Raw genomic sequence first — 23801 nt, forward strand, 5'->3', positions numbered from 1 at the left:
TTTTGGTACCCTTCTCCAGATCTGTGCCTCGACACAATCCTATCTCGGATCTCTATGGACAATTCCTTCGACCTCATGGCTTGGTTTTTGCTCTGACATGCACTGTCAACTGTGAGACCTTATATAGACAGGTGTGTGACTTTCCAAATCATGTCCAATCAATTGAATTTACCACAGGTGGACTCCAATCAAGTTGTAGAAACATCAAGAATGATCAATGGAAACTGGATGCCCCGGAGCTACATTTCGAGTCTCATAGCAAAGGGTCTGAAATCTTAAATAATTTAGGTATTTCAGCTTTTTATTTTTAATACATTCTCAAATTACTAACCTTTTTCCCCCCCCGCTTTGTCATTATGCGTTATTGTGTGTCGATAGAGGGAAAAATAATTTAATCAATTTAAAATAAGGCTGTAACGTAACAAAATGTGGAAAAAGTCGAGGGTCCTGAATACTTTCCGAATGCACTGCAAATTTAGAGGGAGGCTGTGGGTATGAGAGTAGAGGGAAGAGGTGTGCGTTTACAAGGGACGGTTTTTATATAGCTGAGGGGGAAGCGATGGGTGGCAGTAACCTCCATACTACAATAACAAACTAAATACAACAACGGGTAAGAGAGGGAAAGGTGGAAAAAACGAGAAAGACAGAGGGAGGCGAGCAGAAGGAAGGAACAGAGACCAAGAGAAATAGGGCTGATAGAGAGGAAAATATAAGAAGAGGGTGATACCAGTGCATCTGAAGAAAAAAAGAGACAATGGAAAGGAACGCATAAAGAAACAGAAAGAAAGAGGGAGAGAGGGTCCACCATTGTTTTCAAAAACATGTCTACATTGGTCTTTTGGTCACAGCCCACAAGAACCTCTCATCATGGTGTTTCCATCTATGATCAGTTGAGGAACAGCAGTGGTGTGCTGTGATGTTATTGTGATGGAGACGTGTACCTGTTGTGGAGCCCCAGGGACAACAGTGGCAGTCTGGGCAGCAGGAACCACCTGACAAACAGGACAGAGAGAGGAGGATAGAAGGAGGGAGAGAGAAAGTCAGATGTAGTTTATATTATACTGTACACACAGAGACAAGAGTTGGGTACTGTTACTGTAAGAATATATTAAATACATTGCGTGCCACGATAATGACACTCACCATGGTCTGCTGCGGCTGCTGCTGCGATTGGTCGGTTTGGACAGCCTCTGGCTGAGGCTGCTGACAGGGCAGAGTGCTGTATGACACCACCGGCTGAACCAGGTGCGTCTCGGGAAGGATGGAGGAACTATCTGTTATTTGATTGGCTGAAAGAGGGAGGGTTAAAGAATAGGTTTATTAATTGATAGTTCATAAAAACACTAGATTAAGACTAGGTCAATACTACAGAGCACTGAGTGCAACAAAAAAAAAGGTGCCAGGCAGAATGTACAGACCTGTCTCAGTCTGCTGCGGGTACTGGTCCACCTCTGGCGCCTCTGACTCTGGCTGGGTTGGAACTTGGGATGATACTGGGACTGGGAGCTGCCCTGTAGACTGGGGTATGTAGGGAACTCCCTGGGGCCCCAGCTGTGCCGTCTGAGGGGGGATGTCGGGTATCGTCTGCAGGTTGGGCTGTGGTGGCTGCTGGGTGGGCTGTGGCTGGGTGTAGGGGGCAGCCTGTTGGCCTGGCTGGGAGGCCTCTGTGCCGGGCTGCTGCTGTAGAATTAGTTCTTGTTGTCGTTGACCCTGCTCCTCCTCCAGCCTCCTCTTCTCCTGCTCCTCTCTCACCTTCAATATCATAACATCAAGTTCACCTCAGTTTAATTCATTTGATTGCAATATTATAAAACTTTACATTCAGGATTCAGAACTAAGATTCCATTGAGCTGGTACAGACCTGTTGCCTCTGCTCCCTCTTCCTGCTGATGAGGGAAACCCTGTCTTTTATGGCCTTGGCCATGGTCTTATGGTCCCCTTCACACACGTAGCCAGACTCCACCTGAGACAGAGACACACACACAGAGAGAGAACAGAACAGGGGACCAGGGAAGTGTTAGGACTTGAAAGATTCCTAAATAATCAGTAAGAATAGACTCCCAAGTGGCACCCTATTCGCTATTGGCCCTGGTCAAAAGTAATGCACTATATAGATAATATGGTGCCGTTAGGGGTGCAGTCAATATCTCTCTGAAGTGGACATTGTGTCGTCACCCACCATCTCCTGGGCCACGTCCTCGGGGACGTCCTTGCTGAGGTCGAAGGAGAACTCGATGGCCTCGTTTTCCTTGTACTTCCCCTTCAGTTTCTTGACGTCCTCTATCCTCAGCCACAGCTTGATGGCCTCCATCTCCCCATCATCTTCCTCAGCCAGCTCCACACGCACCCCGGTCTCCTCCTGGAAGAAGGCATGGTTCAGCAGGTCCTTTATCGAGTACCTAGGAGAGACGGGAAGAGTAAAATCAACAGAGATATTTTTGACACAACAAAACCCTTTTAAAGTCTTCTCATTTTGAGAAGGTCCTGGGTGCATGAGTGGGAATAATCTCCCTGCATCCGTGACTCTATAGCTGGACTTCGCAGAAATCACACTGGGTAAGAGTGTCTGCTAAATGAACAGAATGTGAGTGTGAGCTGACCTCTCGTCCTTGTTCTGTCTGATGCATCCCTCGATGATCTCCTTCACCTCAGGGATGGCCACCTTGTCGAAGCTGGCCGGCTTCACCCCCTATAGGACACACACACACACAACTCCCAGTCAACAACCCACACATGGTCAACGTAGAAAGATTATTCTTCCGTGAGTCTAACTTCCTGGGCCTGGTTTCCCAATAGCGATGGAACTTACGCTTACAAGTGTTTTATGATGCATCTTTCCATCAGAAGATGTAATATGGTTTTCCAAAACACCACACAGAGAAAAGTGCGTCGTTGAGGCCTGCGTTGATATGGATTGGATCGAAAGAAAGGCAGCACTGCTCTCGGATCAGCGTTCTCCCTTTCCAATCTAATCTTAACATTAGAATTATTACACAATACTGATGACGGATCAGCTCCTAGAGCGATATTATTATCCAAGGTTACAAATATTGATGCGCCTTATTCTAACGCTTAACTATAATAATGCACTAAATCAAGATTTGGTACATCATCGCGCACATGGTACACATCATGAAATATATTGAGTCAAATAGCTAAAAAGCACACAAATATCTAAATATAACTTCATTGAATTAACATGAAATTCTAATATCATTCAGATATATATAGGTCTATGTAGCCGATACTGAATTTATCTTTTGATACAGTTCTCGGTTTTCATTTGAAGTTTCTTTATATCATTCACTTGTTATGCAAAGAAATCAGCAACTTTGTATTTATAGTCACTGTCACACTTGTTCTGAAGCTATTGGGGGTCACAGAAAGACAGATAAACATAGATTTGGTGTTTAGCGGAGATCTTCTGTGTATAAAATGATGCGAAAGTGCAAAATTGCATCTAACGACGAACTTAGCTGCTCTGAGGCAGTTGTTAAATAACAAACATTTTCAAGAGCTTTAGTAACAATGGTTTTGGGAAACCGTTCGGAGATTTAGCGATGCACCTACAAAAGGTTCTAACGATGAAAGCAGCCTTAAGATGCTTTTGAGGAACCGGGCCCTGGTCTACTCAGGGTTGTGTTCTGGAGGGCACAAGGTTGCAGATAGAAATGATGTGTACAAAGCTGAAATGATTCCATATTCTACATGCCAGAAGTATGTCTGTCTACATAATATATTTATATCTGAACGTTCTGTGGCGTTGCCCTGTCACCTCCTAGCAGCACTGTATTAGAACAGAGTATAACCCTTTACTGGGCAGCAGTGCATGCTTTGTGTTAAAACCCATGTAATTGAATGTGATGTACTTGAATGTCCCAAATGTTTTTGTGGGAAAACAACATTGTTGAGGGGGAAATAGAGTCACCGGTTACAGTGCTCTCATCTCAGAGCAAGGTTCAGTAGCTACAGTACCCACTGAACCCTGGGCCTGTTTTTGAGGGCCACTGATCTAAATTCTACATGTGCATTTAGGAGTTATGGTGACACTCCCACCCTTTGAAGATTAGTGGCTAGGGCTGTTACTGGGAGGGAGGGAGAGGAACGTAAATAAGGAAACTGACCATATTTCAAGAGGATTTACTTCTGGGTAACAGAGATTAGCTCTATAGAGACTGCAGGAGACTGCCTGGCTCTACAGAGGTATGGAGGGCTGGATAAGAACTGTAATCACAGTCACATTAAGACAGCTCTGATAGACAGTCATAAGTTTGCACAATTCTGTGATAAGTATGTTGTGTATACTGATTCCTGGGACGCAAGTAACTTATCAAGGGAGTTTAACAATGTTTAACTGAGGTAAAAAGGTAACCTGTGTCATAAACAGGGTTGGGAAATTAACACCAACCCTGCCAAATGCGGGTAGATTTTGTCATTGGTGGGTAAGAATGTCTATTTCACCAGCCACATTGGCAGGTGATCACACATATATTTAGAATATATAAATTTTTTTATCCATATGTTGAAGTTGGTCGAATTGACTAGAAAAGGCTACTAAGTTTGACTTTTTCCTCTAGTTTCTTGGCCAGTTATATCACTTTGTTCACATGCTAGGTTGATTTTTATGTTAGTTACAGCAAACTCAAATTATATGATGAAATGGTTTTTTTCTCATTAGAGACAAGTGCATATCCAAGTTACCACGGTAACAGCCAGTCCCTTAAAGGGGCAGCTGAGCGTTTGTCTCACCTATTGATTGTGCTTGATTCAGTAGGGATCTCTCTCTCCTAAAAGCTTTTATTAATCAACTTTTAGTCGTTTCTTATCATTAAAAACTCTAAATAGTTTAATTGTTCTCCTAGATTTATTTGTGAGATTCTACATTTCTACTTAAGCCATATCACTCAGCCTTTTGTAGCAGGTAAGCACTTTGTTGATTTGTGATGTTCAGCTGTAGAACTGTTTACTATCTAAACTTCATCTTTAAACCAATGTATATTAAAAAACACAGGTCACAAACATTATGAAATTAAGTTCTTACTATACTGAACAAAAATAAACTCCAAGTGTTGATCCCATGTTTCATGAGCTGAAATAACATTTCACAGAAGTTATCCATTTGCACAAAAACCTTATTTCTCTCAAATGTGCACAAATCTGTTAACATCCCTGTCAGTTAGCATTTTATCCTTGGTCAAGATAATACAGCCATCTGACAGGTGTGGCATATCAAGAAGCTGATTAATGGAATCCTGACCTGTTCACCGGACGTGCTACCTGTCCCAGACCTGCTGTTTTCAACTCTCTAGAGACAGCAGGAGTGGTAGAGATGCTCTTAATGATCAGCTATGAAAAGCCAACTGACATTTACTCCTGAGGTGCTGACTTGCTGCACCCTCGAGAACTACTGTGATTATTATTATTTGACCATGCTGGTCATTTATGAACATTTGAACATCTTGGCCATGTTCTGTTATAATCTCCACCCGGCACAGCCAGAAGAGGACTGGTCACCCATCATAGCCTGGTTCCTCTCTAGGTTTCGGCCTTTCTAGGGAGTTTTTCCTAGCCACCGTGCTTCTACACCTACATTGCTTGCTGTTTGTGGTTTTAGGCTGGGTTTCTATACAGCACTTTGAGATATCAGCTGATGTACGAAGGGCTATATAAATAAATTTGATTAAAACTCCATGATCATTACATAAATTAACCTTGTGCTGGGGACAATAAAAGGACCCTTTGAAATGTGCAGTTTTGTCACATCACAATGCCACAGATGTCTCAAGTTGAGGAAGCGTGAAATTGGCGTGCTGACTGCAGGAATGTCCACCAGAGCTGTTGCCAGAGAATTTAATGTTCCTTTCTCCACCATATGCTGCCTCCAACATCGTTTTAGAGAATTTGGCAGTACGTCCAACCGACCTCACAAATCGCAGACCACATGTAACCATGCCAGCCCAGGAGCTCCACATCTGGCTTCTTCACCTGCGGGATCGTCTGGGGCTGAGAAGTATTTCTGTCTGCATTAAAGCCCTTTTGTGGGGGAGAAATTCATTCTGATTTGCTGGGCTTGGCTCCCCAGTGGGTAGGCCTGTGCCCTCCCAGGACCACCCATGGCTGCACCCCAGCCCAGTCATGTAAAATCCATAGATTAGGGCCTAATGCATTTATTTCAATTGACTGATTTCTTTATATGAACTGTAAATCAGTAAAAATCTTTGAAATTGTTGCATTTATATTTTTGTTCAGTATAGCAATACATTTCTTGTTTTAGAAAAACAGAAAGCATGCTCATCCGTTTGAGCATGCTTGGTAGATTTTTTGGTAGATTGGTAGATTTCTGGTAGATTTTTTAAAATCTACCTGCGACAGTGGCTGGTGGACCAAACAGTGAATTTCCCACTATCCACAATCCTTACAGGTATGGCTTTGTTTTATGTATTTTGTCATATAGATGTTGCGTGTTCTTCTCATTGTGAATGTTTCCAGTATTTCCATATTGGTCGTGCAGCGCTCACGGAAGTGAGAAGGTGTACCTACTACCTCCCAGTGTAGTTGATGAACAACTGTGATCATTGAGCGTGGCAGCAGAGATTACATTACTAGAATGGCAATGCTGATTGGTGACAAAATAGGCTCACCTTCCATATCCATTTCTAACCATAAATCACGGAGTATCTATGTCGAGGTGTGTGTGTTATTGCTCCTCCTTTGGATCCAAGCCAAAGACCATTTCCAGTATCAGCCAAAGGGAAATAACAGGACAGTGCAGGACAACAGGGAGAGGGGGGTGGCAGAGCGGGAGGACAACAGGGAGAGGGGGGTGGCAGAGCGGGAGGACAACAGGGAGAGGGGGGTGGCAGAGCGGGAGGACAACAGGGAGAAGGGGGTGGCAGAGCGGGAGGACAACAGGAAGAAGGGGGTGGCAGAGCGGGAGGACAACAGGGAGAAGGGGGTGGCAGAGCGGGAGGACAACAGGGAGAAGGGGGTGGCAGAGCGGGAGGACAACAGGGTGAGGGGGGTGGCAGAGCGGGAGGACAGTAGGGAAAGGGGGGTGGTAGAGTGGGAGGACAACAGGGAGAGGGGGGTGGCAGAGTGGGAGGACAACAGGGAGAGGGGGGTGGCAGAGTGGGAGGACAACAGGGAGAGGGGGGTGGCAGAGTGGGAGGACAACAGGGTGAGGGGGGTGGCAGAGTGGGAGGACAACAGGGAGAGGGGGGTGGCAGAGTGGGAGAACAACAGGGTTCATGGAATGAGGGTTGAGGCGGGGGAGACTTACGCTGGTGACTCTGCGGTAGATCTGTGCAGCGTTCTGGCACTCTGAGTATGGGTACTCTGAGGTGGCCATCTCCAGCATGCACATCCCAAAGGCATACACATCCACTGACTCGTCGTACTTCTCCTCATACATCTCAGGCGCCATGAACTCAGGGGTACCTTAAATCAAATACAACCATTCAGAACTCTGTGTCTCTCTCCCTCTCGGAGTGTCACACCCAAAACGCCCCACTTCTCCTCTAACCGAAGAGGAGGAAGAAGAAGAGTGACCCGTCGCCACTGCCTCCGGGTGAGCAGAGCCTGCGAGAGGAGAGAAAGAGAGAGAGAGAGAGAGAGGGGGGAGGAGGAGAGCAACAAAAAAAAGGGGGGAAGCTGGGCTCAGTTAGACTGTAGTGAAAGAGGCACACGTCTCTCAGTGTAAGACCTTGTTATCTTGGGGGGGGGGGGGGTATACACCTAGTATAGGGGTCTACAGAAGATGGCTGGTGTACAGAACACACTGTGGGAAAATTGGTGTTAGACACATGTCAGTTCAACTACTGACAGACTGTAGAATTACCCGGTTTCCCGGTCAGAACCCGGTTAGTGAGTTGAGTGATCAGGGGCTTCAATATGGCAGAGAAGGGGCATGAATTGTAAGACTAGCTATGGAAATAACTTGTGTCAAGACCTTACCTTTCACAAACAAACACTCAAACATAACCCGTTTCATACAAACTTACCTTTAAGTAGGCTGACTTACCTGTCCTCATTGACCTGGGGAGTAAGGTGTTACGGTGAGGGCCGAGAGAAGCAGATCCCATAGCTAGTTAATGAAACAGTGTGTGGCTGGACACCAGCCGTATTCAAATAGCAGATACTCTGCTTTCAATCTTCTGAGGGTCTTACACAGAAAAACTCAAGATGGATATTTGAAATGAATAGGTTTTTATAAGATGTGTGTCACAGTGCACTCGCACACTTACCAGGCCCATAACAAGTCACTTACCAGCAGTACCCTACTTATTCCTTTACTGCAGCATGGAGCACATCTGAGGCTACAGCCTACAGTACAAAACATACCCGAGAATGAAAGAAAAAAAAGAAAAAAGGCCTGATAAAGGAGAAGTGGGTAGGGGGGGGGGGGGCTTTCCAGACAGAAAGAAGCAGACATTCTCTCTGCTCCTAAAATGGTTTAAAAGACAGAGAAACACTGACAAAAACCTGTGGGAGCAAACCCTTAAAAAAAAGAGAGACAAACGGGAAATGTTATTGGCATCATTGGCAAACAGACCACATATTTCCAAACCACAGAGCAAAGACCAGTCTGAGACAGAACATAGAACCAGTGGCCATACCTGTTGCCCTGGTCTGGCTAGCCTGATGGTTAAGGCATGACAGGTGGATTGAGATTCATATTTCACCGAGAGATTGGAGGCGCTACTTACTCTTAGTAGGAGCCTGACACAGCAAACTTTCACTTTATGGAGGAAAAAGACTATCTAATCGATTCTGTCACTGAGTAACCAGCCCTGGCGGACTCACTGACATGACAGTGTGTGTAAAGAAAGGGTTTGTGGGTCTCCCCATGACCTGGCCTCCGCTTGTGCTGTGGTTTGATTAGAGCTGAAACATTGTGGTCTGTTTTCCAACCACATTGTCATAAAAAAAAGATGATCAGAAACAAAAACCTAACCCCCCCCCAATCAAACCCTTCATAACCTCAAGGTCAACCACAGTATAAGAACCTTACACAAGACATCCCTTTGGAATGTAGCGAGGAGGAAAGCAGGGCACAGTAAAAGGAAGTGGGTGATATTGGGGTCTTACCTATGACACTCTTGGCGAAAGATGACCTCTTGAGTGTGGCCAATCCCAGGTCTCCTATCTTGACGGAGCCTGTGGGGCCGGTGATGAAGATGTTGTCACACTTCAGGTCCCTGTGAATGATGGGAGGGGCTCGGGTGTGGAGAAAGTGAAGGCCCTTCAGGATCTGCCTACACCAGCTCCTCAGAACCTTAATCTTCATCACCTTGAAACGCTTCAGATACCTACAGAACAGGACAGATATAGGGTTAAAGATGGACGTCACACATGCATCCTCATTACAATTCACTGACTCAGGAACCTAGTGCAGACAGTTTCATTATGACCATCGTTGAGAAAGAACACACAGAAGAGAGCAACACCATTTGCATGACGTCCAGCACTGGACTGGTGTTGACGCCTGTGTGTAAGAGTGATACTCACGTTTTCAGTGTTCCGGAGGTCATGAGTTCTGTGACCAGCACAATGCACTTCCTGCCTTTAACGGGGGCCTCCCAGGATTCATAGAAGCGGACAATGTTGGGGTGCTGCAGCCCCTTCAGCATGCCAGCCTCCTCCTTGAACCGCTGCCGTTCCGACTTGGACAGCTTGCGGTCCTATGGGGGGGGTCATAGGAACATCAGTGTTAGACAGTCAGGAGAGAGAGAGAGAGAATAAACACAGGTCTATGAGAGTATATTTAGCTTACAGACAATATGGCATATACTCTTTTCATTCAGCAAAGGTCAAACAACAATGCGAACAGTAGCCTTTTACTAGTATGATGTCAAAGTGAAAGTGGCTCTACAAACATTCATGTTGATGCTTTTTTAAGTGTGGGGATTTGCAATATGAGTGTTTACCTCACTAAACTTTTGGAAAGAGGGCAAATCCTCAAACATTTCTGTGAGCTTGCTTTCAGTTAGCGAATGCTTGGGACAAAATACATCATCACTTGTTTATTTCAAAGCAGTATAGTGACTGAGTTGGACAAAAGTGCTTGACAGTTCATAAAAAACAAGTACGAATAGACCGACGTATATTCATCAAATTACAGTACCGGTCAAAAGTTTGGACACACCTTGTCCTTCAAGGGTTTTTATTTATTTTTTACTATTTTCTACATTGTAGAATAACAGTGAAGACATCAAAACTATGACATAACATATGGAGTAATGTAGTAACCAAAGAAGTGTTAAACAAATAAAAACATTTGAGATTTTTCAAAGTAGCCACCCTTTGACTTGATGACAGCTTTGCACACGCTTGGCATTCTCTCAAATGTCTTCATGAGGTAGTCACCTGGAATACATTTCAATGCTCCCGAGTGCGCAGCGGTCTAAGGCACTGCATCTCAGTGCTTGAGGCGTCACTACAGACAACCTGGTTTGATTCCAGGCTGTATCACAACCGGCCATGATTGGGTGGCGCACAATTGAACCAGCGTCGTCCAGGTTTAGCCGGTGAAGGCCGTCATTGTAAATAAGAATTTGTTCTTAACTGACTTGCCTAGTTAAATGTTGAATAAAAAATTAATTAATTAACAGGTGTGCCTTGTTAAAAAGTTCATTTGTGGAATTTATTTCCTTCTTAATGCGTTAGAGTCAATCAGTTGTGTTGTGACAAGGTAGGGCTGGTATACAGAAGATGGTCTTTTACCAAATACCGGCTTTGAGCCGGTTCGTGACAAGTGGGGGCTCGTCCGGGATATTTGAACTGTTGGTTTGGGAGACCGTGGAAGTACGTGTTTGTTTGTATATTGTGTTTGAGTTTAATAGGCCCAGTATTGGTTGCCTTTGTTTGGGTTGTGTGCTGCGTTGGAGAGAGTATAATGGTTAGTTTCCAGGCCCTGCCTAGCCTGGAAACGTTTGTTCTACTTTCTGTTGGGACATCAGCCTGAGGTGAGTAATTGGCTGTGTACCTCAGTGGGAGATTTGGGTAGGGTAGTGGAACTTGCTACCTGGAGCTGTAGTTTTTTTCCCCCTGATAGGCTTAGCGACATGTTTCATTTTTGGAATATGTTGGGCATGGTTAATGTTTGTTATTTTTGTGTGGTGTCTGTGGACTGAGCAGTTGTCTCGGGGGCACATCCGTGGCTTGGTGGAATTTACCAGCATGCTGGGGAGTTTTTCCTTGCCAGCGGGCTACAGTGCGTAAATTCCCACTGCAAATCTGCACGAAGACTAGGGTTGAGTTATTGTAGGTTTTGGGGAAGCTCCGTATCTCATCTCTCTTCTGTGGTGCTCAGGGTGATTGCCAATTCTCGGGTTATGGTCTGGTGTGCTCAGCAGAGGGGAAGAGCAAGATTTTTTTTTTGTTGTTGTTGTAACTATGGCATCTTATATAGATGAATTCATTCGCTTTCCATCGGAGAAATTGTTAGATTTAGGTACTAAAGAACAGCTGTTGAAGGTCGCTGAACACTACAACGTTGAGATTAGTGATAAACGTCTAAAGAATTCTATTAGGTTGATATTGAAGGCCAATCTGATGGAGAGTGGTATTCTTGAAGTTACAACTGGGCCAGCCTCTGCTGAGAGTTTGTCGTCTCCCCATAACGTTACAATGGCCATTCCATCGGTTAGTCCAAGTAGTCTTCTTTTTGAACAGCAGAAAGAACTGCTTTTGTTACAGCTAGAGCATGATCGGCAAAGTAATCGTGAGAAGCTAGAGCATGATCGTGAGAAGCTAGAGCATGATCGTGTAAAGTATGAAAAGGAATTGACATTTAAACAAGATATGGAGCGTGCTAAAATCAAGTTACAACAAGAACGTATAGAGTTGGTTAGGGAAGGAAAGATCTCAGGGGAGAGTTTGTTTTGGGAAGGTGATCCAGATTTACCTAGGGGTAGTTCCTCTTTTGGTCGTGCCCCAGAGACATTTGATATTGTTGGGAACTTACGGTTATTGCCTCAGTTTAATGAAAGGGATCCCGAGACATTCTTTTCGTTGTTTGAGCGTGTTGCTGACGCTAGGAGTTGGCCTGATTCTGACCGCACTTTAATGTTGCAGTGTGTGCTGACTGGTAAAGCGCAGGAAGCATATTCAGCTCTTAGTGTACACGACAGTGCCAATTATGATAAAGTTAAAACAGCTGTGTTACAGATTTATGAATTGGTCCCTGAGGCTTACCGCCAACGATTTAGAACATTAAAAAGGGATGATAAGCAATCTCATGTTGAATTTGCGCGACAATTATCTTTACAGTTTAATCGCTGGTGTTCCGCCTCTGCAGTTGTGACTTTCCAAGGGCTGTGTGATCTGATTATGTTAGAACAATTTAAGGACACAATTCCTGATCGTATTGCCACGTATATTAACGAACAGAAAGTAAAGAATGTCGCTGAAGCTGCGGTTTTGGCGGACGAGTATGTGTTGACTCACAAAAGTGTCTTTGCAGAGCCTCGTATTCGGAAAGAGTGGGGGCGTTCGGATAGATTTGGGCTTCGCTCACCGAGATACTTTGGTTCACGGGCAGAGGTCTATTCAACTAGGGTTGAGCCTGACTCCCATGGTAAAGCTGACTTTGGGCAGGAGTGTCACTACTGTCAAGGTTCAGGTCATTGGAAAAACGAATGTCCACTTCTCAGGTCAAAGGGTGTTTACGCTAAATCCAAGCCTACCGCGTTAGCTGCACCTGTTCCACATCAGTTCACTCATGACTCATTTCCTCAGGCCCAGGAGAATGTGAAAGTCCATATTGATCCAGACTATTTACCTTTCATTACGGAAGGTTTTGTGTCTATGTTAGGAAGTAAAGACCTAGTGCCAGTGAAGATCCTGAGAGACACAGGTGCCTCTGAATCATTTGTGTTGGAATCTGTGTTACCCTTTTCTGCTAAGACTGATTCGGGGAATAGTGTTCTAATTAGGGGAATAGGTTTGAACACTCTGTCAGTTCCATTGCATAAACTGATGTTGGATTGTGGACTGGTGAAAGGTGAAGTTGTTGTGGGAGTGCGGCCTTCGTTGCCTATTGAGGGTATCGACGTTATCCTTGGGAATAACTTGGCTGGTGAGCGTGTATGGCCTGCCGTGTTTCCATCTCTAGTGGTTTCCACTAAGCCGTCATTTGTTGGGATTCCTGATGAGAGTGTACAGAGTTTCCCAGAGGTGTTCTCTGCGTGTGCAGTGACACGTCCTATGAGCCGTGGCGAATTGGTCACTGCGTCGACTAATGATAATAATACAAAGAAGTATGCCACTGTTTTCCCTGTTATTCCGTTATCTGTAACCCGCTCAGATCTAATTAATGCGCAACGGGATGACCCCACGTTAGAAGAGTTGCGTGACCAAATTGTGCCTGTAGAACAGTTGGGAGATGTCGCCCATGGCTATTTTCTCCAAGAGGATGTCCTGATGAGAAAGTGGGTGTCTCATGATAGTTGTTTTCTGGGGGAGGCAATTAGTCAGGTTGTTGTACCAGTTAAGCTTCGTGAGTTGGTGTTGGAAACTTCCCACAGCGACGTTGCTGGACATATGGGGGTGAGGAAAACCTACAATCGCATTTTAAGACATTTCTTTTGGCCTAGATTAAAGAGGGATGTTTCTGATTTTATAAAAACTTGTCACACCTGTCAATTAACTGGTAAGCCTAATCAAGCTATTAAACCGGTACCATTGTTTCCTATTCCTGTACTCAGCCAACCTTTTGAGTATCTGATTATTGACTGTGTGGGTCCCCTGCCTCGTTCTAAAAAGGGTAGCAGTTACCTGTTCACTGTGATGTGTCAGACCACTAGGTTTCCTGCTGCCTATCCTCTCCGATCTATCACAACTAAATCTGTGTTAAAAGCTTTGACTCAGTTTCTCTCATTGTTTGGAATCCCTAAGGTCATTCAGAGTGATCAAGGATCGAATTTCACCTCTAATCTGTTTAGTCTGGTTCTTCAACAGCTCCATATTAAACACAATTTGTCTAGCGCCTATCACACGCAAAGTCAAGGAGCACTGGAACGTTTCCATCAAACTCTAAAGTCTTTGTTGAGAGCTTATTGTACTGAGATGGATAAGGATTGGGAGGAGGGGTTGCCTTGGTTACTGTTAGCCGCTAGGGAGGTTTCACAGGAGAGCACGGGTTTCAGTCCAAATGACCTTGTGTTTGGACATAGGGTGCGTGGACTTTTATCTGTTCTCCAGGATGACTGGAAGTCTTCCGAGCCTCCTCAGTCCCTGTTATCGTATGTGTGTGATTTCCGGAGACGGCTGTATGCCGCTGGTGAAATGGCTAAAGAGAAGTTATCATCTTCACAAGAGAGGATGAAGGGCATATTTGATCGCCGAGCTGAGCCTCGTCAATTTAGTCCGGGTGACCAGGTTCTTGCTCTGCTGCCAATTGTTGGTTCTCCTTTTCAAGCCAAGTTTCAAGGTCCATATACAGTGTTGCGCCAGTACAATGAGCAAAATGATCTAGTGGCCACTCCAGAACGAAGGAAAGCACACCAGCTGTGCCATGTAAATCTGTTAAAACCCTATTATGCACGTTCCTCTGAGACTGAACAGTGGGATTCTGCAGAGGACGCTAAACCTGTTCTTTTGGCTGATACCGTTGTTTCCTTGGGTTCTTGTCGTGCTAGATCTGTGCATGAGGAGGAAGATGTTCCTGGTCCTGACGATTGTATATTGCAGGGTAGATTGAAAAATTCAGAAACACTGGATATCTTAGACAGTCTTCTCACTCACCTACCTGTTGATGGGCAGAAAGAGATGCTTGGTCTGATTCAGAGATTTCCAGGTTTGTTTTCTGATACACCTACACGTACAAACTTAATGGAACATGATATTGACATTGGAGATGCTGACCCCATTCGTCAGCGGTTCTATAGAGTTTCTTCAGAGAAACTACGTTGTCTGGATGCTGAGGTCAAGTACATGCTGGAGAGTAAGATAGCAGAGCCTTCTTTCTCCAGTTGGGCTTCTCCCTGTAACTTGGTCAGTAAACCGGAAGGAACAAACCGATTTTGTACAGACTACCGTAAGGTAAACAGTGTCACAAAGCCAGATTCATTTCCTCTTCCTAGGATGGAGGACTGTGTTGATCAAGTCGGTGCAGCTAAGTTTGTGAGCAAATTTGACCTGTTAAAAGGCTATTGGCAGGTGCCACTGACGACTAGGGCACGTGAAATCTCTGCCTTTATTACACCCTTTGGTCTGTACTCATATTCGGTTATGAGTTTCGGTCTGCGTAATGCACCTGCGACTTTTCAGCGACTTATGAGCAGGGTTGTCGCCGGTCTGACCGGGTGCGCTGTTTATTTGGACGATGTAGTGATATATGCAGATACTTGGGAAGAACATCTGTCCCGTATTCAAGCCTTGTTCGAGCGTCTGGTTGCGGCTCGCCTCACAATCAATCTGGCTAAATGTGAGTTTGCTCAGGCAACCGTTACATACCTTGGAAAAGTGGTTGGGCAGGGTGAAGTGCGTCCTGTTCGGGCTAAAGTGGTGGCTATTGATGCTTTTCCATCACCAACTACTAAAAAGGAACTGATGCGTTTCTTGGGCATGATTGGTTATTACCGTAGTTTTTGTAGTAACTTCTCTACTGTGGTCGCTCCCTTGACCGATATGCTGAAAGCTAAGGCTGTTTACGTTTGGTCTACTCGTTGTCAACACGCTTTTGAAGATGCAAAGAGGTTGCTTACCTCAACTCCGGTGCTGGCTGCTCCTCGCATGGATTTGTCGTTTACCTTGCAGGTGGATGCTAGTCATGTGGGGGCAGGTGCAGTTTTGCTGCAAGCAGATGTGTCTGGGGTTGAGAGGCCTGTTAGTTTCTTTTCCAAAAAGTTTAACGATTATCAGTTGAACTATTCGGTTATTGAAAAGGAAGCACTAGCACTCATTTGGGCGCTACAACACTTCGAAGTGTATGTCGGGTCGGGGGTAGTACCTATTGTGGTCTACACCGACCATAACCCCCTCACTTTTTTGAGGTCCATGATGTGTCCAAACCAGAGGATAATGCGATGGTGTTTATTTTTACAATCATTCCATCTCGATGTGCGGCACATCAGGGGATCTGAAAACGTGATTGCTGATGCGCTCTCTCGTGCACCCTGCTCCTAAATGTTTACGGGACTGACCATTGCTTCCTATTGTCATGTTCTCTCTATCCTGTCTGCTCCCTCCTGGTCTTGTTTTCTTCGTTCCTCTTAAATGTTGCTTCCTGTGCGAAGGTTGCTGAGGTTTGGGGAGGAGGTTGGCTGGGGCAAATTGTAAGTGTGAACACATAACCCCTCACCAATTTGGGACTGCAGGGGCTGGTATGTTGTTCCGGGGTCCTTGTTGGTCCCCGGTTTTATGGGGGGGAATGTGACGACCCTCCCACTCTGTCTGCCGTATTTTGTCTTTGTTCTTGTTTCCTTATTAGGATGCCGGTGGGCGGAGTTGAGAGGGTCGTCAGCTACATGGGAAACACCTGGGCCCAGGTGTTTCCCAGGATAAATACACCCCTTTCCCATTCATGGAAGAGACTCTCTCCATGCAGACATTTGTAGATTGTGTTGTGGTTCTTGTTGGCTTTTTGTTTGTTTGCTTTGGCACCTTTCAACACCCTGCATTATCACATTCATGCATGCAAAACACTCACTTACTCTACTGATTACTGATTACACACATCATTGTATATTTTCCTTAGTTGCTTTAGTTAATAAATATATATTTTGTTACTCCTTATCTCCACGTTGTCTCCCTTTGTTACGGGCTTTGAGCCGGTTCGTGACAGGCACACTTAACCAGCATGGCTACCACAGCATTCTGCAGCGATACGCCATTCCATCTGGTTTGCACTTAGTGGGACTATCATTTATTTTTCAACAGAACAATGATCCAACACACCTCCAGGCTGTGTAAGGGCTATTTGACCAAGAAGGAGAGTGGTGGAGTGATGCATCAGATGACCTGACATTCACAATCACCCAACCTCAACCCAATTGAGATGGTTTGGGATGAGTTGGACAGCAGAGTGAAGGAAAATCAGCTAAGCATTTGTGGGATGGTTGAAAAATAATTTCAGGTGAAGATGGTTGAGATAATGACAAAAGTGTGCAAAGCTGTCATTAAGGCGAAAGGTGACTACTTGAAGAATCTAAAATATATTTGGATTTGTTTAACTTCTCTAGGGTAGGGGGCAGCATTTGGAATTTTGGATGAAAAGCGTACCCATATTAAACTGCCTTCTACTCAGGCCCAGAAGTTAGGATATGCATATCATTTGTAGATTTGGATAGAAAACACACCAAAACTGTTAAAAGTGTCTGTGAGTATAACAGAACTGATTTGGCAGATGAAAACCTGAGAAGAATCCATTCAGGAAGTATAATTGTTTTGTTTGTTTGTAGTTTTCTATTTAATGCCATTACAGTATCCATTGACTTAGGACTCACATTGCAGTTCCTATGCCTTCCGCTAGATGTCAACAGTCTTTAGAAATTGTTTCAGGCTTGTATTCTGAAAAATGAGGGAGTAAGAGCAGTCTGAATGAGTGGACCCTGACGTGTCACAGAGCTTTTTCATGCGCGAGACCAAGAGAGTGCCTTTCTTGTTTACCTTTTGACGACGTTATTGTCCGTTTGAAATATTATCGATTATTTAGGCTAAAAACAACCTGAGGATTGAATATAAACATCGTTTGACATGTTTCTACGAACTTTACGGATACTATTTGGATTTTTGGATATAAAGAGACTTTATCGAACAAAAGGAACATTTACTGAATAAATTCATGTCTTCTGAGTGCAACCATATGAAGATCAAAAGGTAGGTGATTAATTCTCTCTTTTTCTGACTTGTGCAACTCTTCTACTTGGCTGGTTACGGCTTGTAATGATTTGTCTAATGGACGATGTTCTCAAATAATCGTAAGGTATGCTTTCGCCGTAAAGCATTTTTGAAATCTGACACTGTGGTTGGATTCACAAGAAGTTAATCTTTAAACCTATGTAAAATAATTGTATATTTTCTGATTTTTTATAATGAGTATTTCTGTATTTGAATTTCGCGCTCTGCAATCTCACTGGATGTTGGCCAGGTGGGACGCTAGCGTCCCACATACCCTAGAGAAGTTAACACTTTTTCAGTTACTACATGTGTTATTTCTTAGTTCACTATTATTCTACAATGTAGAAAATAGTAAAAATAAAGAATAACCCTTGAATGAGTAGGTGTGTACAAACTTTTGACTGGTACTGTACATTAACTTCTCTGGGATATGTCAGACGCCTCACCAACAGCCAGTGAAATTGCAGGGCGCCAAATTCAAAACAACAGAAATCCCACAATTCAAATTCCTCAAACATACAAGTATTTCACAGCATTTTAAAAAGTAAACTTCTTGTAAATCCAGCAACAGTGTCCGATTTCAAATAGGCTTTACGGCGAAAGCACACCCAACGATTATGTTAGGTTAGCACCTAAAACCATACAGCCATTTTCCAGCCAATGAGAGGGCTCACAAAAGTCAGAAATAGAGATTAAATTAATCACTAACCTTTGATAATCTTCATCAGATGGCACTCACAGGACTTCATGTTACACAATAAATGTGTGTTTTGTTCGATAAAGTTCATCTTTATGTCCAAAAACCTAATTTAAAATTGGTGTGTTATGTTCAGAAATGCATCGTCTCAAACAAACATCCGGTGAAAGTGCAGAGAGTCACATCAAATTACAGAAATACTCATTGATAAAAGATACAAGTGTTATGCATGGAATTATATATCAACTTCTCCTTAATGCAATCGCTGTGTCAGATTTCAAAAAGGCTTTACGGCGAAAGCACACCTTGCGATTATGTTAGGTCAGCACCTAGCCACAGAAAAACATACAGACATTTTCCAAAGAAGGAGAGGTGTCACAAAAGTCAGAAATAGCGTTATAAATATTAACTTACCTTTGATCTTCATCGGAATGCACTCCCAGGAATCCCAGTTCCACAACAAATGTTTGTTTTGTTCGATAAAGTCTATCATTTATGTCCAAATACCTCCTTTTTGTTTGCGCGCTTAGCCCAGTAATCCAAATGCATAATGCGCGATCACTTGTTCAGACGAAATGTCAAAAAAGTTCTATTACAGTTCGTAGAAACTAGAGGTCGACCGATTAAATCGGAATGGCCGATTTCAAGTTTTCATAACAATCGGAAATCGCTATTTTTGGGCGCTGATTTAATTATATATATTTTTTACACCTTTATTTAATCTTTATTTAACTAGGCAAGTCAGTTAAGAACACATTCTTATTTTCAATGACGGCCTAGGAACGGTGGGTTAACTGCCTGTTCAGGGGCAGAAAGACAGTTCACCTTGTCAGCTCGGGGGATCCAATCTTGCAACCTTACAGTTAACTAGTCCAACGCAATAACGACCTGCTTCTCTCTCGTTGCACTCCACAAGGAGACGGCCTGTTACGCAAATGCAGTAAGCCAAGGTAAGTTGCAAGCTAGCATTAAACTTATCTTATAAAAAACAATCAATCATAATCACTAGTTAACTACACCTGGTTGATGATGAGATATATATATATATATATATATATATATATATATATATATATATATATATATATATATATATATATATATATATTATCTAGCGTGTCCTGTGTTGTATATAATCTGACTGAGCATACAAGCATACAAGTATCTAAGTATCTGACTGAGCGGTGGTAGGCAGAAGCAGGCGTGTAAACATTCATTCAAACAGCACTTTCGTGCGTTTTGCCAGCAGCTCTTCGTTGTGCGTCAAGCATTGCGCTGTTTATGACTTCAAACCTATCAACTCCCGAGATGAGGCTGGTGTGACCGAAGTGAAATGGCTGGCTAGTTAGCGCGCGCTAATAGCGTTTCAAACTTCACTCGCTCTGAGCCTTGGGGTGGTTGTTTCCCTTGCTCTGCATGGGTAACGCTGCTTCGATGTGGTGGCTGTTGTCGTTGTGTTGCTGGTTCGATCCCAGGGAGGAGCGAGGAGAGGGATGGAAGCTATACTGTTACACTGGAAATACTGAAGTGCCTATAAGAACATCCAATAGTCAAAGGTTAATGAAATACAAATGGTATAGAGGGAAATAGTCCTATAATAACTACAACCTAAAACTTCTTACCTGGGAATATTGAAGACTCATGTTAAAAGGAACCACCAGCTTTCATATGTTCTCATGTTCTGAGCAAGGAACTGAAACGTTAGCTTTCTTACATAGCACATATTGCACTTTTACTTTATTCTCCAACACTTTGTTTTTGCATTATTTAAACCAAATTGAACATGTTTCATTATTTATTTGAGGTTGAATTGATTTTATTGATGTATTATATTAAGTTAAAATAAGTGTTAATTCAGTATTGTTGTATTTGTAATAATGACAATTACATTTTTGTAAATTATTTGTATTTGCATTAATATTTTTTGTAAAATAAAAAATAATAAAAAAATAAATAAAAAAAATAGTCCGATTAATCGGTAGCGGCTTTTTTGGTCCTCCAATAAATCGGCATCGGCGTTGAAAAAAATCATAATCGGCCGACCTCTAGTAGAAACATGTCAAACGATGTATAGAATCAATCTTTAGGAAGTTTTTATCATAAATCTTCAATAATGTTTCAACCGGACAATTCCTTTGTCTTTAGAACTGAAAAGGACCGCAGCTACCTCTCACGGCCACGCGCATTATTTAGCTCATGGCATTCTGCCAGACACCTGACTCAAACAGCTCTCATTCTCTCCCCCTTCACAGTAGAAGCCTGAAACAAGGTTCTCAAGACTGTTGACATCTAGTGGAAGCCGTAAGAAGTGCAATACGACCCCATAGACACTGTATATTCGATTGGCAATGACTTGAAAACTTCAAACCTCAGATTTCCCACTTTCAGGTGTTTGCCTGCCATATGAGTTCTGTTATACTCACAAACATCATTCAAACAGTTTTAGAAAATTCAGAGTGTTTTATATCCAAATCTACTAATAATATGCATATCTTAGCTTCTGGGCCTGAGTAGCAGGCAGTTTACTCTGGGCAGCTTATTCACCCAAGCTACTCAATACCACCCCCCCCAGCCATAAGAAGTTAAAGACATGCTCAGTTCATCCAAATTTCTGCCCTGCTAGAGCTGCCCCGGTCAAGTGTATGTGCTGTTAATGTGAAGTGGAAACATCTAGGAGCAATACCGGCTCAGACGCGACATGGTAGACCACACAAGTTCACAGAACGGGACCACCGAGTGCTGAAGTGTGTAAAAATAGTTTGTCCTCGGTTGCAACACTCACAGAGTTCCAAACTACCTCTGGAAGCAACGTCAGCACAATAACTGTTCGTCAGGAACTACATGAAATGGGTTTCCATGGCCGAGTAGCTGCACAAAAGCCAAAGATCACCATGCGCAATGCCAAGCGTTGGCTGGAGTGGTGTAAAGCCTGTCACCATTGGACTCTGGAGCAGTGGAAAATGTGTTCTCTGGAGTGATGAATCATGCCTTCACTATCTGGCAGTCCGACGGACGAATCTGGGTTTGGCGGATGCCAGGAGAATGCAACCTACCCCAATACATAGTGGCCACTGTAAAGTTTGGTGGATGAGGAATAATGGTCTGGGGCTGTTTTTCATGGTTCGAGCTAGGCCCCTTAGTCCAGTGAAGGGAAATCTTAACGCTACAGCATACAATGACATTCTAGACAATTCTCTGCTTCCAACTTTGTGGCAACAGTTTGGGGAAGGCCCTTTCCTGTTTCAGCATCACAATGCCCCCGTGCACAAAGCAAGGTCCATACAGAAATGGTTTGTCGAGATCGATGTGGAAGAACTTGACTGGCCTGCACAGAGCCCTGTCCTCAACCCATCGAACACGTTTGGGATGATATGAAATGCCGACTGTGAGACAGGCCTAATCGCCCAACATCAGTGCCCGACCTCACAAATGCTCGTGGCTGAACGGAAGCATGTTCCAACATCTAGTGGAAAGCCTTCCCAGAAGAGAGGAGGCTGTTATAGCAGCAAAGTGGGGCCCAACTCCATATTAATGTCCATGATTTTGGAATGAGATGTTCAACGAGCAGGTGTCCACATACTTTTGGTCATGTAGAGTAGCTGCACATATGGAATGTAGCATGCCATTTTCGGAGATCACTTGGCTGGTGAGTGCTACTTTAAGAACTACTGGCTAAAAAGTATACAAAAGTACTGGGAGAGTCACTTTAAACTAATATAATTTGATGTAAATATATAGGCAGAGGTAAAACTGAAATAACTTTCACACTATCAAACAATTGTACGCGCACACACACCCACGGACGTAGGACCTTGCGCCTGTTCTCTCTGGCATGGGGCAGTGACATGAGGAATGTGTGCAGCTTTGGCATACTTTCCCACCAAACTGAAAACAAAAAAGGGCCAAAGCGTGACTGAGCGAGAGACGAAAGTGGAAACGTGAAAAACCTCATTCTTCCTGTCTACTAACCAAATCCCCTCAGTCTACCATCGCAAATCATACATAACATATATAACATTTCTCATCGGTAGGGACGGGAGTTTTTCTTGGTCAGGTCACGTGTTTAAAAAAAAAACTGCTGGCTCTACTCAGACAACAGCCAAAGCTAGCCTACCACAAAAAAAACAATACAGCTTCATACATCTATCTGAAACAATAGATTGCTGATAAAGAGTTCAAGACAAATTAAGTAGGCCACACTCACTACTACTATACCTAGGCTTCTCATAGTGCACTCTTATCCAAACACAGAGCTCTGTCCGGTACAAGTCAAATCAGATACCTTCATGCATTTGTAGACTAACTCTTTGGAACACTTTATGATCGCCAACGCCTTCATTCTTGGACCAGTAAAAGTCAACAACAATCAAAACCTTTTCTTAAGAGGGCCAGCAAATAAATTCTAACTAAAAAGTCTAATTTCACTTCGACAATAGGCCTATTTAAATACTAAAACAGGGGTAAAAGGCAACAGAGCTTGTGCACAGGCCTGAGGCCTTTATGCCTCAGTCTCAGTGTTGCCAGATACACTGCTAGGCCTACACTGCTAGGCCTAGATCTGCTCTCTGATCTGCTAAAAGTGCCAACCCAGACCAGAGACCAGACCACAATATGAAACAACATCAGTGCAAGATCTGGCAAGTGGCCAGGTTGTCCAGGAAACGCTCCCTATTGTGAGTGTGAGTGAGAGAGAAAGAGAGAGAGACAAGGAGCTTTCCACTGTCAGACTGACATCTGACTGCATTTAGAAAGGAACTGAGCTGTTCTGGCTCTGGTCTGACTGTTACGTGTTGGGTGTCTTTGGGGGTGTGGTTACTAGGGAGGGGGGTTTGGAGGACAGGGAGGTGGAAGGATGGGGATGAGGGGTGACAAGGAACCAGGGTATATTTCAGGAGGAGGGGTGACCCTGGGCCTGGATAAGGGCTGAGGTTGAGTCAGGGGCGAGGGGGTGCTTGCTTTGCTCTCTAACTAACTGACCTAGTTTCAGTTCATCTGTTGTGCCCATGGCATGGGCCAACAGTTCCCCTTCCCTTTTCTCTTCCCGTTCTGTAGTGCATATGGAAACATTTGCGGTTCGATACCATGGTTGTGCGCAATTCTGAATTTTGGAATCAACTCATATTCAACTCATGAGTTGAAATTCAAATTGAATTGGCCAGGATGTAAATGTTCACAGGACAAAGACCCTAAGCACACAGCCAAGACAACGCAGGAGGGGCTTTGGGACAAATCTGAATGTCCTTGAGTGTCCCAGCCAGAGCCT

At 43.8% G+C, this 23801-nt stretch overlaps 1 protein-coding gene across 2 annotated transcripts in view; it reads right to left on the minus strand.

Annotated features, from left to right (window-relative positions):
• LOC139406435 (serine/threonine-protein kinase WNK1-like) overlaps positions 1-23801 on the minus strand; it is a 57257-nt gene that overhangs the window by 14479 nt on the left and 18977 nt on the right. For both annotated transcript variants that reach the window (XM_071149021.1, XM_071149010.1), the window contains exons 3-11: positions 9508-9680; positions 9088-9308; positions 7280-7437; positions 2601-2689; positions 2180-2399; positions 1862-1963; positions 1419-1752; positions 1144-1289; positions 942-992 (exon numbers count right to left, since the gene is read on the minus strand). In XM_071149021.1, the coding sequence (XP_071005122.1) occupies positions 942-992; positions 1144-1289; positions 1419-1752; positions 1862-1963; positions 2180-2399; positions 2601-2689; positions 7280-7437; positions 9088-9308; positions 9508-9680 (1494 nt within the window). The remainder of the gene's footprint in view (positions 1-941; positions 993-1143; positions 1290-1418; positions 1753-1861; positions 1964-2179; positions 2400-2600; positions 2690-7279; positions 7438-9087; positions 9309-9507; positions 9681-23801) is intronic.

Source organism: Oncorhynchus clarkii, chromosome 1, assembly GCF_045791955.1.
Source record: "Oncorhynchus clarkii lewisi isolate Uvic-CL-2024 chromosome 1, UVic_Ocla_1.0, whole genome shotgun sequence".
In the NCBI taxonomy this organism is placed as follows: domain Eukaryota; kingdom Metazoa; phylum Chordata; class Actinopteri; order Salmoniformes; family Salmonidae; genus Oncorhynchus; species Oncorhynchus clarkii.